The sequence below is a fragment of the Tursiops truncatus genome, chromosome 12, assembly GCF_011762595.2.
Source record: "Tursiops truncatus isolate mTurTru1 chromosome 12, mTurTru1.mat.Y, whole genome shotgun sequence".
NCBI classification, from domain to species: Eukaryota; Metazoa; Chordata; class Mammalia; order Artiodactyla; family Delphinidae; genus Tursiops; species Tursiops truncatus.
The window spans coordinates 29,657,031-29,675,114 of NC_047045.1; the positions used below are offsets into that span (position 1 = coordinate 29,657,031).

The following is an 18,084-nucleotide window of genomic DNA, read 5'->3' on the forward strand; positions in this document are numbered from 1 at the left end:
TTAGAAACAAATGACAAAGAAACCACGATGACCCAAAACCTATGGGATACAGCAAAAGCAGTTCTAAGAGGGAAGTTTATAGCAATAAAATCCTACTTCAAGAAACAAGAAACATCTCAAGTAAACAACCTAACCGTACACCTACAGCAATTAGAAAGAGAAGAACAAAACAAACCCCAAAGTTAGCAAAAGGAAAGAAATCATAAAGATTAGAATAGAAATAAATGAAAAATAAATGAAGGAAACAATAGCAAAGATCAATAAAACTAAAAGCTGGTACTTTGAGAAGATAAACAACATTGATAAACCATTAGGCAGACTCATCAAGAAAAAAAGGGAGAAGACTCAAGTCAACAGAATTAGAAATGAATAAGAAGTAACAACTGACACTGCTGAAATACAGAAGATCACGAGAGATTACTACAAGCAACTATATGCCAGTAAAATGGACAACCTGGAAGAAACGGACAAATTTTTAGAAAAGCACAACCTCCCAAGACTGAACCAGGAAGAAATGGAAAATATAAAGAGACCAATCAGAAGCACAAAAATTGAAACACAATCACAAGCATAGAAATTGAAACTGTGATTAAAAATCTTCCAACAAACAAAAGCCCAGGACCAGATGACTTCACAGGCGAATTCTATCAAACATTTAGAGAAGAGCTAACACCTATCCTTCTTGAACTCTTCCAAAATATAGCAGAGAGAGGAACACTCCCAAACTCATTCTATGAGGCCACCATCAACCTGATACCAAAACCAGACAAAGATGTCACAAAAAAAGAAAAATACAGGCCAATATCACTGATGAACATAGATGCAAAAATCCTCAACAAAATACTAGCAAACAGAATCCAACAGCACATTAAAAGGATCATACACCATAATCAAGTGGGGTTTATTCCAGGAATGCAAGGATTCTTCAATATATGCAAATCAATCAATGTGATACACCATATTAACAAATTGAAGGAGAAAAACCATATGATCACCTCAATAGATGCAGAAAAAGCTTTCAACAAAATTCAACATCAATTTATGATAAAAACCCTCCAGAAAGGAGGCATAGAGGGAACTTACCTCAACATAATAAAGGCCTTATATGACAAACCCACAGCCAACATTGTTCTCAATCGTGAAAAACTGAAACCATTTCCTCTAAGATCAGGAACAAGACAAGGTTGTCCACTCTCACCACTATTATTCAACATAGTTTTGGAACTTTTAGCCACAGCAATCAGAGAAGAAAAAGAAAGAAATAAAAGGAATCCAAATCAGAAAAGAAGAAGTAAAGCTGTCACGGTTTGCAGATGACATGATACTATACATAGAGAAACCTAAAGATGCTACCAGAAAACTACTAGAGCTAATCAATGAATTTGGTAAAGTAGCAGGATACAAAATTAATGCACAGAAATCTCTGGCATTCCTATACACTAATGATGAAAAATCTGAAAGAGAAATTAAGGAAACACTCCTATTTAACACTGCAACAAAAAGAATAAAATACCTAGTAATAAACCTACCTAAGGAGACAAAAGATCTGTATGCAGAAAATTATAAAACACTGATGAGAGAAGTTAAAGATGATGCAAACAGATGGAGAGATATACCATGTTCTTGGATTGGAAGAATCAACATGGTGAAAATGACTATACTACCCAAAGCAATCTACAGATTCAATGCAATCCCTATCAAACTACCACTGGCATTTTTCACAGAACTAGAACAAAAAATTTCACAATTTGTATGGAAACACAAAAAAAGACCCCAAATAGCCAACACAATCTTGAGAAAGAAAAACGGAGCTGGAGGAATCAGGCTCCCAGACTTTAGACTATACTAGAAAGCTACAGTAATCAAGACAGTGAGGTACTGGCACAAAAACAGAAATACAGATCAATGGAACAGGATACAAAGCCCAGAGATAAACCCACATACATATGTTCACCTTATTTTTGATAAAGGAGGCAAGAATATACAATGGAGAAAAGACAGCCTCTTCAATAACTGGTGCTGGGAAAAATGGACAGCTATGTGTAAAAGAATGAAAGTAGAACACTCTCTAACACCATACACAAAAATAAACTCAAAATGGATTAAAGGCCTAAATGTAAGGCCAGACACCATAATAACACTCTTCGAGGAAAACATAGGCAGAACACTCTATGACATAAATCACAGCAAGATCCTTTTTTACTCACCTCCTAGAGAAATGGATATAAAACGAATATAAACAAATGGGACCTAATGAAACTTAAAAGCCTTTGCAGAGCAAAGGAAACCATAAACAAGACAAAAAGACAACCCTCAGAATGGGAGAAAATATTTGCAAACAAAGCAACTGATGAAGGGTTAATCTCCAAAATATACAAGCAGCTCATGCAGCTCAATATCAAAAAAACAAACAACCCAATCCAAAAATGGGCAGAAGACCTAAATAGACATTTCTCCAAAGAAGATATACAGATTGCCAACAAACACGTGAAAGGATGCTCAACATCATTAATCATTAGAGAAATGCAAATCAAAACTACAATGAGGTATCACCTCACACCAGTCAGAATGGCCATCATTAAAAAAATCTACAAACAATAAATGCTGGAGAGGGTGTGGAGAAAAGGGAACCCTCTTACACTGTTGGTGGGAATGTAAATTGGTACAGCCACTATGGAGAACAGTATGGAGGTTCCTTAAAAAACTAAAAATAGAACTACCGTACGACCCAGCAATCCCACTACTGGGCATATACCCTGAGAAAACCATAATTCAAAACGAGTCATGTACTACAGTGTTCATTGCAGGACTATTTACAATAGCCAGGACATGGAAGCCACCTAAGTGTCCATCGACAGATGAAAGGATAAAGAAGATGTGGCACTTATATACAGTGGAGTATTACTCAGCCATAAAAAGAAAGGAAACTGAGTTATTTGTAGAAAGGTGAATGGATACAGAGTGAAGTAAGAAAGAGAAAAACAAATACCGTATGTTAACACATATATGTTATCTAAAAAAGAAAAAAAGAGGTTCTGAAGAACCTAGAGGCAGGACAGGAATAAAGACGCATACGTGGAGAACAGACTTGAGGACGTGGGGAGGGGGAAGGGTAAGCTGGGACGAAATGAGAGAGTGGCATGGACATATATACACTACCAAATATAAAATAGCTAGCTAGTGGGAAGCAGCCGCACAGCACAGGGAGATCAGCTCTGTGCTTTGTGACCACCTAGAGGGGTGGGATAGGGAGGATGGGAGGGAGACCCAAGAGGGAGGAGATATGGGGATATATGTATATGTATAGCTGATTCAGTTTGTTATAAAGCAGAAACTAACACACCACTGTAAAGCAATTATACTCCAATAAACATGTTAAAAAAAAAAAAGAAATCCTTTTAATTTGTAACGAAGTCAAGTAGTAAGCCTCTCTGTAGTTAGTCCTGACACTTTAAGACAGTAAGTGTTACGTTATAATGTACACATCATTGTGTTAATCACAAAGACTGTTCTGAACATTAAAAATGCTCAAGTGCTTAAAAAAATAATAATTTACAACTATATAATATTTTTAGAAAATTGCCAATTTGATAACGGAAACTAAAGGTGTCAAAGAGCAAGACCAAGAAATAAATAGGCAACATGTGAAATAAGATTACCATCCATAATATATACAAACCTCTACTAATTAATTAAAGAAAGGCGGGAAAGAATGAAACAAGAGATAAAACAAGTACTTTGCAAAATATAATGAACAGGTAATTAATAAAGCAAATATAAAAAGACAATAAAATTAAAGATGCTCCACTTCACTGGTAATCGGGAAATTGCAAAAACAGAGACTCAGTATCATTTTTCACGCATTAGTTGGCAAAAAATACGATTAGTAATATCCACTACTGGCAAGAGTATGAGGCAAAGGCATGTTCACAGTTAGTGTACATAAATTGTGGAAACTTAATATACAACACCAGAGAAGCATATAAAATACTAAAAGTGCAATGTGCCACATCAATTCCAAAAACCTAATCTATTAAATAACTTGTACAAGTATTCAAAGATGTATATCTTATATCTACATAAGGATGTTCAATGAAATATTATTTGTAATACCAAAATAAACAGAATTAACTGAAATATCAAAAAATAGACTTGGCTAAATAAATTATGATAGGTCCATAAAACTGTATGAACTAACATGAACAGATCTCTAAAAAACTGTTAAATGAAACCCTACATAGGACAATATGATGATACCATTTGTGGTTAGAAAGAAAAACAAAAACCCTACCTATGAGTTTCCATATATGTATACTAATAGACAGTAAGTATGGATGGATGGATAAATGGACCAAGCCGTTGCCAGTAGTTATCTCTAGAAAAAAGAAGTAAGACCTTCACTTTTTAGTTTGGTTACTGTTTGATTAAAAAAATAATAATAATCAGAAAGCACTTATTGTATAATTTTAAAAAACAATTTAGATTAAAAAACATTTACATTAAAAAAGGACATAAATCAGAAATCCATAAACTTACTCAATTTTTCACCAAGCATGTGAAGAATTTCCAGCACTAGCCAATGGATATCTAAGTGGAGATGTAACAAATGCCATGATGGTGGGAAAAGCTGTGAATGACATTAAAAACTGTGACTGAAAATTCATAACACTTTATTAGGTATTTCATAGCATGTCACAACACTCCTCCATAATGCACAGGTTAACCTAACACTATTTAAAAGCTCAAGAGAAACCTCTGTCTTGTTCATTAGAGGATTTTTTCACTGGAGATCTTTAAAAGCAAGATATACTCTTAACTGATGTTGTTTAAGACAGACCCACCTTGGGGCTGCTGAACAGACTTGTATAGTAAAGGCCCCTACCAACCAACTGAGATTCTACTACAGCTGCAAGGCAGTAAATGAATTTCTTTAAACACTTATTTTCATGATTTTGTTTTAGACTTTAGCTAGGAAATATGTTTTTAAATGTAATGAATACCCAGGAACTTCCATAAGATATTTTAACAAGAACTTCTGGATTATCATTTAGACACTACTGTCATGCCCATAAAGAAACTAAAGTTAAAAGTGGTGAAGAAATTTACCCCTCAATTAATGCTTTAGGATTCAAACCTAATTCTACCTGATTCAAAAGCCAGTGCTCTTTACTGTGCTAGCAGATTATCAATAAACTTTCTCCAGTCAACATTTCGAATCACTAAAATAATACAATGATACATACTTTTTATTAAAACAACTATGATGAATGATGGAGAGGGGTCTTGCCTTATCAAACATGCAAACAAAATAAAACACAACACTAATAAAACAGTGCTGGCTCAGGAATAGATAGTAAATAGCAAAAATAGGGAAGAGAGAAATGGATACACATGATATGTCAAATCAGTGGGGAAAGCATAGGTCATTCAATAAGAGACAGGATTATTAACTTATTCATCTGTAAGAAACTAGATTTCCTACCTCACAGTACATTTTTTAAAAAGAGATGAATTAAAGAGATAAATGTAAAAAAAAAAAGTATGTTTTTTACAATAACATAGGAATGATACCAAAGAAAAAAACTGATAAATATAACTATATAAAAAAACTTAAATCATCTATCTACCTAGCAAGTCAGCTTAACTGCTGAAAAAAAAGATAAATGAAAATATTCGTAATACATCATACCAATAGTATCTCCAATTTTAAAAAGTCCCTAAAAAAGTATAAAAGACAGATGCTCAACTGTAAATACCAATTAAAGCATTAGCCTTCATATATGAGAATGGTAAAATATAAGAAATATATAGAGTCTTGAAAGATGCTTTTTATTTTATGATTTTTTCGTTTTGCTGATATTTCAGAAGAGAACAGTATTTCAGCATATGATTTTTTTGTTTATGTGTTAAAGACTCCATTCCCCTGCTTTAAAAATTCAGTCTTCTGATCTTCAAATAACCTATACTTTCAAGTCTGTCTAATTAAAAGCCTATGAAAGGCAAAACCTAGTTTGAGGACACTTGCACACATTTCTTTATTTCTGCTGCTAGATAAATTATTAATTTTAATTTTCTTAAGCATTTGATGGATATTCAGAAAATAAAAATCAGTCCAATTTACAGAGACTAAAAAGAAAGAAAAATATCCCTCCCAGCACAATCCACCCACGAATCTTTATTAACTGACATGATTAAAAACAATTACCTATTTGGTTTCTATGGATTAGATATATTCACCTGTGAATTCAGTTGGAATTCTATTTACTTTTATTATTACATATATTGATCCCTGATAAGAAGAGTCAATTTTTTATTATTGTTAAATTTCACAGAAATAGAAACATTTAATTGTATCTTATATTTTGGCAAAGACTCGTTCCTAAAAACTGAATGTTATTAAAATTGGTGAAGTCAAAGAGAGGAGATTGAGAATTCAGGGAATGCCACGGGAAATTATAATTTGTCACTCACAGCAGCTCACATTTTCCTATGAAGAATTTGTTAATTACATCCACAGGTTGGATCATGCTAACACATTTTTATAAACCAAACCAGAGAGACTGATCATCACAGGTAGGAAAAAAAAGGGGGGCACAGTTAAAACAATCTTAATCATATTCTGAAAATATCTCAAAAGCCAGAACAGACATAATGATGTGGTTCTGAAAGCATAGCTTTTTAAAGATGATCTTCTTGAATCTTACTATAATATAAAATAGTGTTTGCCCCAACTTTTATCAGTGGCAAAGAGTATACAAACTTTAGAAAACAAAGGTTATTTGATTTACTTTGAAACTTTTAAACATTTGCATTGTTACAACTGGAAGAATAGTTATCACTGATTCAACGTAAACTACATCTAAGCACTTTATGCATTTTAATTATTCAATTCTCCCAATAACTCTAGGAAGCTAAACCAATTACACAGATGGAAAGACTGAAGCAAGAGGTGTTATTTGCCTGATGGCACATAATTAACAAAAGGAGGAGCCAGTATTTCAACTCAGGCAGTGTGGTCCAAGAACTACACTCTTGACTAATTTCCCTCATTCTTGAATGAATAGTCCATGTGGGGAGGAAAAAATACCTGATACTTTAAACATTAAATGAAACAAAGCAAACCTTAGTCTGGTTTTGATTTACAAATGCTCCTGTATTAATAATGGGAAGTTCTGATAGGTGTCCTATATACAAGAGTAATCCATGAAGCTCATCAATCAACACTGAGGGAAGCTGTGCCTCCAAAGTCTGGTAGGGATGGACAGGAACATGACTTTCAGCATTTTGTACTTGCAGGGACCTAAAACACGATGAGATACAATAAGCAATTAGAGTCTGGATAAATTTGCACTCAGAAATTCATGCATTATTCATATTACTCATCTGACAGCCTACCTGAAAATGAAGACTTTAACATAATGAAGAAATGTTACGCACTGCTGCCTAATATTGGCTGCTTTGCAATGTAGGGTTGATATCTTCCCTGAAACCAAAATAGATAATGTTAATCATTGTTTAAATAAACAGTGGGCAGCGACAAAAAAATTGTGAGCCATATAAGTAGCAATTCTCTAGCTTTTCATTTTTTCAACTGACTCCTATATGGTGCTTACCATCCCCCACCCCCCATACTGCTCTTAGTAAGGTCACCAGTGAAATCATGTTGTCCAATCTAACGGCACCACTTGTGCTCAATTAACTTGCCCTTATAGGAGCATTCACTACACCTGGCTTCACTGATGTCACATGCTGCCAGTCTTCTTTCTTTCTCACTTACCTATAATTCTCATCATGTTTTCTCTGCTTTTGTTTTCTGTTTTACTCATTTGCCCTAGAGTGGTTATGAGTGTTTTGCACATAGCAACCACCCAGATAATTTTTGCTAATTTTTGCTGATGTAAATGTTGAAGTGAGGGAAAGACGGCATGGGTTGAGAGACATAGGAATAAGTCATTTGGGGCCTTACAAGTCATAATAAGGAGTTTTGATTTCATTGAAATACAGTAGATGGCCTTTCATTGGGTTTTGATCTAGGAGGAACAGGAACTGATATACATTTAAAGCAGATTTTGTACACAGATGATAGAGGGGCAAAGGAGGATGTGTTAAGAGCCCTATAGCAGTAATTCAAGAGATCATAGGAAAATGGATAGGCTGAAGGTATATTTTGGTCATAAACCTACTGGGAATCCAATGGATGATATGAGTTTAAAGGAAATTAAAGAATGAAGAATGACATATAGGCAACTGTTAGCACCATGTAATGAGTGGAGAAAACATGGGCAGTGTCAACTGGTTTTGGAAGACATCACAGATGTACTATCTAAGCAATCCAAGGACAGATGTCAGGCAGTTTGACATGCAAGGCCTGCAGTGCAAAGGAGAGGTCTGGAATGTAGGTAAACCTTTTGGAGTTGTTATCATTTAGAAATAAAGGAACTGATGAGATCGTACATGTAGGAAAAGATGTACAGAGAAGAGACTCAAACTGAGACCTGAGGAGACTGATTATTTGTAGTAAACCTGAGGGAGGAGGAGCTGGTAAAGGAGAGGCAGGAGAAGGGGGGAAAAACTTACTATAGGCAACAAATTATCACCCATATTAAACATAAGGCAAAATTTATTTTTAAATTTGTATTCAAATGAGCAAATGTGGATACTATTTTGGCAAAACAGGAGCATAAGCATAAAGATGATGTCCATATATCTACATACCAAACAGTGCAGTGCACTTTTATAGCTTAATTATACTTCGCTTACAAAAGTCATATGATCCCCCAGTGTCACAATTCTCAGCCCGTAAATGAAGTACTCTCGTAAAAACAACCACTGTGGGATTCCCTGGTGGTGCAGTGGTTTGGCGCAGGGCTTAAAAATCTGCCTGCCAATGCAGGGGACACGGATTCAAGTCCTGGTCTGGGAAGATCCCACATGCCGTGGAGTAACTAAGCCCATGCACCACAACTACTGAGCCTGCGCCCACAGGCCACAACTACTGAAGCCCGAGCACCTAGAGCCCATGCTCCGCCACAAGAGAAGCCACCACAATGAGAAGCCCACGCACCACAATGAAGAGTAGACCCTCCTCACCACAACTAAAGAAAGCCCACGTGCAGCCCACAAAGACCCAATGCAGCCAAAAATAAATAAATTAATTAAAAAAAAAAAACTGCCGTGAACTGCTGCATCCAGCCACGATGGAATAAAAGGAATCAGAATTACCCAGCTCCCACCTTAAACTAGAAAACCAAAAAAAGTAAAACAATAATTTTCAGGCATTGGACAAAGGCAACACAAGACTGCTATCCCAGAGAGAAGTCGTAAGATTGCACCAGCTTCCCACCTAGAGACAGTTTATAGGCTGCAGCACAGGGAGAGAGAATTCAGAGTCCAAATCACTGAGTCAAAGAGACATGAGATCTGAGTTTAGGGTAGTCTAAATTTGCAGGGTAAAAGTACCAAAGAAGAAAGAAAGCTACACAAAAAAAAGAGCCTTAGGGTTTCCCTGGTGGCGCAGTGGTTGAGACTCTGCCTGCCGATGCAGGGGACACGGGTTCGTGCCCCGGTCTGGGAAGATCCCACGTGCCGCGAAGCGGCTAGGCCCGTGAGCCATGGCCGCTGAGTCTGCGCGTCTGGAGCCTGTGCTCCGCAACGGGAGAGGCCACAACAGTGAGAGGCCCGCATACCGCAAAAAAAAAAAAAAAAAAAAGGAGCCCTAGAAATGTACAGAGGGTCCCCTTTGAGTCTTTGACTAAGTACTGATCTGTAGGCCAGAGAAAAATATCAGAAAACAATTCCCAACAAAGCTTACTCAAACCAGGGAACAATTCAAGTTCCCACCAGCAAGAATGAAAAAAAAAAAATACACCACAAAGAATCCTCAGAAGCCTTACTAGAGCTAAATTAACATTAGACTAAAGGTTACTTTTTAAAAGTCCTAACAAAATATACAACAAGCCTCAAAAAGATCCCATGAATTACAAGTACTCAACAGTAAGCCAGAACAAAATTCAACACTAGTTTTAGGAATACAAGAAAATTCAGAAAGCAGCAACGTAAAATCTATAATGTCCATCACACAATAAAAAATTACTAGATGTTCAAAAGAGCAGAAAAATGTATCATAAAACTAGAAGAAAAATCAACCAATACAAACAGACCCAGAAATGGCAATGATGAAAGAATCTGCAGTCAATGAAGCTAAAAACAGTGGAAGGCATAAAAAAAAATCCAAATGAAATGCCTAGGGACAAAAAAAATACAATATCTGAAAAAGGGGTAACATCAAAAGCTATATTTAATAACAGGTATCAGTAAAAAATAACATATTGTGTATGCTATTCTGCCTCAACAGGAAAGCAATCCAGGGAGTAAAATCAACAGAATAAGAACCATATGCACTTCAGTAAGTGACCCTAAATAAGGGATTTCTGGGGAGGGTTGAGGGCCAAGGGTTTACATGAGTTTATTAACAAAGCCCTGACACAGCTGCATGGCAGGAGTAAGCTTATGTAGGGATAGTCTTTAATACTGCTAACCTGCCCAACAAATCTGTCAGTAAGTTTTTTAAGTAATAATACCAGCCAAAATGTCAGTGTAACAAGTAACCATTTCAAAAAATAGTCCATTGTAGTAATTTTAGGTCAGTAAGTGCTTTTCAAAGAATAATCTTGCTCAATAAATGCCTTCCACAAAGCCAATTTAATTAAGTCACTCTATATAGTAAAGGTATTTTTGCTGTTTCCACTACAATCTTATAGACACTCTCCAGGAGTTTCAAAATAAAATTCTGGGTCTTTGGCATTGCTTACGAAGACACCTATGATTGTATCCCTTCCAAAAATTAACCACTCACACACACTTGAGTCCAACCATACGTAATTATTACTTACTCCCTGCTCCCTGAACTTTTATGTTTTTATATACCTCAATGTCTTTGTCTATACAGTTGTTTGTACCTGGAACTCATCCTATCCCCAAAACTTCTCCAAAATCTTTTGCCTGGCTAATTCCTCCTCATCCTTGAAGACCCAGATCTGCCATCACTCAGTGATGGGCACATAAACGGATAAAGCCCTTGGCTCCTGTAGCAGCTTTTGCATGCCTCTGTTACTACACTCTTCCATCTACCATGCTGACTATGCTTGTTTATCTGTCTTACTCAACTGCAAACTCTTCAGCAGCATAATTTTCCTCTTTGATTCATCAGCACCTTGCACAGTACCTGGCATGAAGCAGGGACCCAGGTGATAATGAAACAGTAATATCCAACATTTACTGAGGACAAACTAACAAAACAAATAAAACAGCCCTGACAGCTGATAACTAACAATTAGGCCATGACACTCCCTACTGAAATTAAACAGTTGTCATACAATATCAAAAATAATCATACAAGATCACTCCATGATTATGGTGAAACAAGAAAAACACAAAACCTCTCTGTAATCATGTCTGACACAGAAACAAGGCACTATACAACCACACAAAAACAAACAAAATACAGAAACAGACTACCCTCCTCTTCCAGCTAAAATGACTATTGCTTCATTACAAATTAGAATCTTCCCTTGCCTCCTGCTGCGTGTCCCACCTTCTGGAGAAAAATAAAAATTAACTTAGTCATCAAATTGCTCCTGCTTCTTAACAGCATCAAATCCAGAATAAAGCCACAGCCCCCTTAAACTCTACCCCAAATCAGCCAGCACAAGTGCATACCCTGTCAAAAGCCCCTCCCTACTTCCTCTTACTGAGAAGCCCCAACTGTTCCTCATGATGTATATCTCCCCCTTGCTTCCTAAGCTAATAAACCCTTCAAAGGTGGGTTCCAAGTGATCTTTGCTTGCTGGGCATCACTAATAACAGATACTAGGCTAAGCACCTAACACACATTATGTCATTTAGTCCTCACAAGAACTCAATGGTGGGAACTATTACCTAGTGTGAGGCCCACAATTAGCTAGGGTTAGAACCCAGGCTGACCACAGAGTCATGATTCTAAATACTACACTGTACCAGAATTGTTAGAAACGAGAAGCAGCTAGCCTGAACTAAAACATACTGCCCTTCAATTCCCTTCACTACCTTAACTATACCAATTCCCCCACAAATCAGTAATCCATTAAATGTTAAAAACAAACAGGGACTTCCCTGGTGGCACAGTGGTTAAGAATCCGCCTGCCAATGCAGGGGACACAGGTTCAAGCCCTGGTCCGGGAGGATCATACATGCCGTGGAGCAACTAGGGCCGTGTGCCACAACTACTGAGCCTGTGCTCTAGAGTCCACAAGCCACAACTACGGAGTCCAAGTGCCACAAGTACTGAAGCCCGTACACCTAGAGCCCATGCTCCACAACAAAGAGAAGGCTCTGCAATGAGAGGCCCGCACATTGCAACAAAGAGTAGCTCCCGCTCACTGCAACTAGAGAAAGCCCGCACGCAGCTACAAAGACCAAATGCAGCCAAAAATAAGAATAAATAAATAAAATTAAAAAAAAAACGAAAAGAGAAAGCAGAAAAGAAAAACAAGAAAGACAGCATGAGGTCCAGCACTTTCTATTTCTCTACGTTCTCCAGCCCACTCCCCACCCCCAAAGCAAGTTACTAATTCACTTCAAAGATGTTTAGCCTTAATTTTACTTGCAGATTTGGAAAAATACTATAAATTTCATCTACAAACAAAATTTAAGTGTCATACTTTTTCTGAACACTAAATATAACTGTACCCTGAACTTCTGAACTATCACTTCCTTCATGTTATTATGATAGCCCAATGACACATCATAGATCCATGTACAATTCACTGTAAGGGAGCACCATTTCTTTTTGCCATTAAACATACTTAAAACTTACCAAAATCACAGTTGGCCTGTAATAAGGTTTCCAAGTTGTAGAGCTGTTGCCTAATTTAAAAAATGTAAGGTGAGAATTAGTTTTAGAGTAGTTTAAAGCATGCAACAATTACACAGTATTTCCAAATCTTTTACACAGCTTTAATGCCGCTCATTCGTGAATAATGTTTAACACTTCATGAATGTTTATTACTGTCAGCTTCGGTAATAAAGACTCTGAGAGAAAATAAAACATGTCTTTGACCTCCCAAAAAGATCTACTAACAGCTACATTTATCTCAAAAATTATATAAAATATCATAGATTTCCCCATCAGGAAGATACTGTTTATATCTTTAAGAAGTTTAAGATGGTTATATAAAACATCCTAGGTTAACAGTTATATAATGAAATGTTAAATTGTATCATGTAGTTACACAATAGGAGTTCTGAAGAGGAATAGAATATGTAATGTAGACTAATCAGGGGAAGTTTTAACTTACGATGTTCCACCTTAATTTCTGAGAATAATCTTCTCTTGCCATTCTTCCTAGTTGCCTTTCAGCTCCTTAAAGATTGAGCCACATTCATAACCTACGTCCTGGGTAAGACTCAACTCATTCTATAATGTTTAGGATTATACAGAATCACTCACACAGCCTATTTTCCCAATAAAACACATAATATGGCACAGGTTCCATGGGATGAGGGTGAGAGGGGAAATCCCTCCAACTTTCCATTTTCATTTAAATGTACCATGTATACATTCTTCTTTTAATTATATAAGTTTCAAGTATACAGCACTATAATTCCACATCTGTGTACACTACAACATGATCACCACCACAAGCCTAATTACTATCCATCACCATACAGTTGACTCCCTTCACCATTTTCACCTACCTACTAAACCCCTTCCCCTCTGGTAACCACTGATCTGTTCTCTGTAACTAAGAGTTTGTTTTTGTTTTATTTTGTTTGTTCATTTACTTTATTTAGATTCCATATATTAGTGAAATCATATAGTATTTGTCTTTCTCTGTCTGACTTATTTCACTAAATATAATACCCTCAAGGTCCATCCATGTTACTGCAAATGGCATGATTTCACTCATTTTTAAGTCTGAATGGTATTCCATTGTGTGTGTGTATATGTGTGTATATAAATATTTTAAATTCCTTCATCCATTCATCCATTGAAGGACACTTAGGTTGTTTCCATATCTTCATATCTTGACTGTTAAAAATAATGCTGCAATGAACACAGGGGGTGAATATATCTTTTCAAATTAGTGTTTCTATGCCCTTCAGATAAATACCCAGAAGTGGAATAGCTGGGTCATAGGTAGCTCTATTCTTAACTTTTTGAAGAACCTCCACACTTTTCCATAGTGACTGCACCAATTTACACTCCCACCAACAGGGCATGAGGATTCCCTTTTCTTCACATCTTCGTTTGTTATTTCTCGTCTTTTTGATAACAGCCATTCTAACAGGTGTGAGGTGACATCTCACTGTGGTTTTGATTTGCATTCCCTTAATGGTCATGTTGAACATCTTCTCATATATGCCTGTTGGTAATCTGCAAGTATTCTTTGGAAAAATATATGTTCAGATCCTCTGCCCATTTTTTTTTTTTTTTTTTGGCGGTACGCGGGCCTCTCACTGTTGTGGCCTCTCCCATTGCGGAGCACAGGCTCCGGACGCGCAGGCTCAGCGGCCATGGCTCACGGGCCCAGCAGCTCCGCGACATGTGGGATCTTCCCGGACCGGGGCACGAACCCGCGTCCCCTGCATCGGCAGGCGGACTCTCAACCACTGCGCCACCAGGGAAGCCCCTCTGCCCATTTTTTAATCAGATTTGTTGTTATTGTTGTTGCTGTTGAGCTATATGAATTCTTTATATATTTTGGATATTAACCCCTCATATTAACCAAATATATGATTTGCAAATTATTTTCTCTCATTCAGTAGGTTGCCTTTTCACTTTGACGATGGTTTCCTCTGCTGTGAGTACCTTTTTAGTTCGATGTAGTCACATTTGTTTATCTTTGCTTGTTTCCCTTGCTTTTGGACTTAGAGCCACAAAAATATTGCTAAGACTGATGTCAATGAGGTTACTGCCTATATTTTCTTCTATACATTTTATGGTTTCAGGTCTTATATTCAAGCTTTTAATGCATCTTGAGTTAATTTTTGTGTATGATGTAAGACAGTGGTCTAGTTTCATTCTTTTGCCTATGGCTGTCCAATTTTCCCAACACCATTTATTGAAGACTGCCCTTTAATGTTATGTTCTTTGCTCTTTTTCCATAAATTAATTGTCCCTATATGTGTGGGGTTTTCTGGGCCCTCAATTCTGTTCCATTCACCTATGTGTCTGTTTTTATGCCAATAACATACTGTTTGTTTACTATACCATTCTAATACAGTTTGAAATCAGAAAGTGTGATGTCTCTAGCTTTGCTCTTCTTTCTCAGGATTGTTTTGGCAATTTGGGATCTTTTGTGGTTCCATATAAATTTTAGAATTACCATGTATACATTCTTTTTTATTTTTTTTTTGTGGTACGCAGGCCTCTCCCTGCTGTGGCCTCTCCCGTTGCGGAGCATAGGCTCCAGACACGCAGGCTCAGCGGCCATGGCTCACGGGCCCAGCTGCTCCGCGGCATGTGGGATCTTCCCAGACCGGGGCATGAAGCCGTGTCTCCTGCATTGGCAGGTGGACTCTCAACCACTAAGCCACCAGGGAAGCCCCCATGTATACATTCTTAATGTATTTTGGGCTAATAATTTGCCTTTAATAAGTGATTCCAAATCTAAAATCTGAATTATGGACTGGGTTTTAAATAATAATGAAGAATTATTTCAATTTCGTTAATTGTGATTATGAGGTAATGTTTATGTTTAAAAAATAAGTTCATATTTTTAAGAGATACATACTGACGTAATTAAGGGTGAGATGACATGATGCCTGGAATTTGCTTAAGAAATACTTAAGCCAAGAGTAGAGGGATAAGGACAGATGAAGGAAATGTGATAAACCCTTGATATTTATCGTAACTGAGGGAGGGTATATGGAGGTTCGTTATACTATTCTCTCTACATCTGTGTATGTTTGAAAATTTTTATTAAAAATATTTTTAATGTCCAGGTTAATCATATTTCTATTACATATTCTATTATAGTCTGAAAAATATATTTGGAAGTCTGAGTTCATTCTCTAAAGATTACTGAAAAATTATGACTATTAAGCAACAAAAGATTTTATTTTTCTTCCAAAATTATGGAATAGTTCAAAGCCTAAAATATTTGTCTTCAATATATGATGTCAAATATAGAAGAATAAAAATTCTGAAAATCACTAAAAAAGAACTCATTAAAACCATTACTCCATCAAACATTATTGCTTAATTGTTGTTACTGATAAGATAATCAAGTAAGCAGCAATCACAATTCTACAGGTGCTTTTGTAATATCAGTATTAGAAACCACCCAGCAATGTAACTTAAATCTGAAAAGCATCTACACTCAATGGCAGTTTTAAAATAAAAGACAAAACATACCTCAAGAGATGAAAGAGAACTCTAGATGAATTCACTAATGCTGTTTCAGTAACCCATTGAATGCCAAATATTTCCACTGTATCCTCTTCAAAATTAGTTGGTAAAGGATCAAGATTCAAAATCAGTCTGAAATGAAACTCTGATTTAATCTCATAAAAAGTATGCTATATCCCATACTATAGCATGAGGTTTTTTTTTGACATTATATGAATCCATGTTACACATGACATGTCAACAATGATGTTATAAAGTAAGGAAGTGCCTTGGTACCTTATATCTCAGTAACAGTACAACTGGACTGTATTAAGAATTCAACCCTATACTGTGATAAAAAAAAAGTTTAAAGAGCAATATAATTTGAGGGAAAAATGTGGAAAGGGGTCTAGGGAACATACTTTCACCTGTCTTCAACTGTGGTCTTCAGTTGTAGAATTTCACCCTTTGAGGGGACATTTAATTTTTAAGACAGTTAAAAGGTATTCTGAGCCATGTCTAAAGAAGGGCATAATCAAGTTGAGTAATATCGTTTAAGGTCTCAAAGAAGGTACAACTGTAATAATCAACAAAAATGGTTTCCTTTCCCACTGAAATTGCCTCAGCAGGTATTTCCAAAATATTTCAGCAACAGCAGTTTTACTGCAATATGTGTATACACATGTCCAAGACAAGAGCTTTGAAGATAACATTCCTGTGAACTTACACAATCTGGCGCATTTATTAGAAAGTTTAAAAAAAATAAGTCTATAAGATTTCTATATGTTTAAATATACAGAGTGAGAAGACACTGGGGCAACAAAAAATGTGCATGTCTTAATTATTGAGATGCTTCAGAATATTATCTCATGTTTTAGAAGGAAATGGGACTTCAAAAAGCCCAGGTAGTTCAGAATTCACTTCAAGTAAATTAGTGCCCAGCTCCTTACTCCAAAGCTGAGGCAGCAGTGAGGTCAGAGAACATCAGGTAACAAGAAAGTCCTCCTTGCAAATATCTTTCAGGTGTGCTCTAACCAGGAACCCAACAGAGCTAATAGCTTGCATCTGTGTGATATACTAAGCCGATTTACAAGAACATTGCCTGATGAACATTAAAGTTTAATGGACTTAACTCATAATTAAATAACATTCCTAAACAGACTGATAAAAAATCTGAATAGGGAAAAACAACGTTTCCGACTTTTTACCTACCGCTTAAGAGCTCCGCTGGAAAGGTAGGACTCTCCAGAAAAATGTTTTCCTCCACCTCTGTTGTCAAAATCACAAGAAAAGCAAGGGGGTTTGCACCATTCTGTCTCCAGCTCCAGCTCCAAGCTGTCGGTCAGGAACGTCGACGCAGCGGGACAGTTATCCATGTTTACTTCATGTCCTGAAATGTTTGGGGTTCATTATGATTATCATTAAGGGCTCCAAAGAAGTTGTGATGAGATTCCTGTAGGTGGGGAGGGCCGAGACATTGGGGGTGACCTCAGAAAGTTCCCCAAAAGCCGCCACCCCCCCCCCGCACAAAGGAAAAAAACGAAAGGCCAAATCCTCAACAACTCTCCCCGCCACGGACTCCCCCAGATCAAGGCTGTCAGAACTTAGAATGCACCCCCGACCGGCTGTGGCAGTAACTTAAAATCCCCTCTACGTCAGACCCTGCAGCCCAGGGCAGGGTGAAGAAGAAAAAACTGTTAGCAGGACAGATCTAG

The 18,084-nt window shown here is 36.8% G+C and overlaps 1 protein-coding gene across 4 annotated transcripts in view; it reads right to left on the reverse strand.

The window, feature by feature from the left end:
- MMS22L (MMS22 like, DNA repair protein) overlaps positions 1-18,084 on the reverse strand; it is a 137,305-nt gene that overhangs the window by 118,801 nt on the left and 420 nt on the right. For 2 of the 4 annotated variants that reach the window (XM_033867570.2, XM_033867568.2), the window contains exons 2-8: positions 17,582-17,759; positions 16,397-16,522; positions 12,854-12,903; positions 7,396-7,483; positions 7,123-7,300; positions 4,537-4,627; positions 4,292-4,375 (exon numbers count right to left, since the gene is read on the reverse strand). In XM_033867570.2, the coding sequence (XP_033723461.1) occupies positions 4,292-4,375; positions 4,537-4,627; positions 7,123-7,300; positions 7,396-7,483; positions 12,854-12,903; positions 16,397-16,522; positions 17,582-17,745 (781 nt within the window). In that variant the 5' untranslated portion in view covers positions 17,746-17,759. Of the gene's footprint in view, positions 1-4,291; positions 4,376-4,536; positions 4,628-7,122; positions 7,301-7,395; positions 7,484-12,853; positions 12,904-16,396; positions 16,523-17,581; positions 17,823-18,084 lie in introns of all 4 variants that reach the window. The other 2 variants (XM_033867569.2, XM_019929451.3) reach the window with 2 other exon arrangements.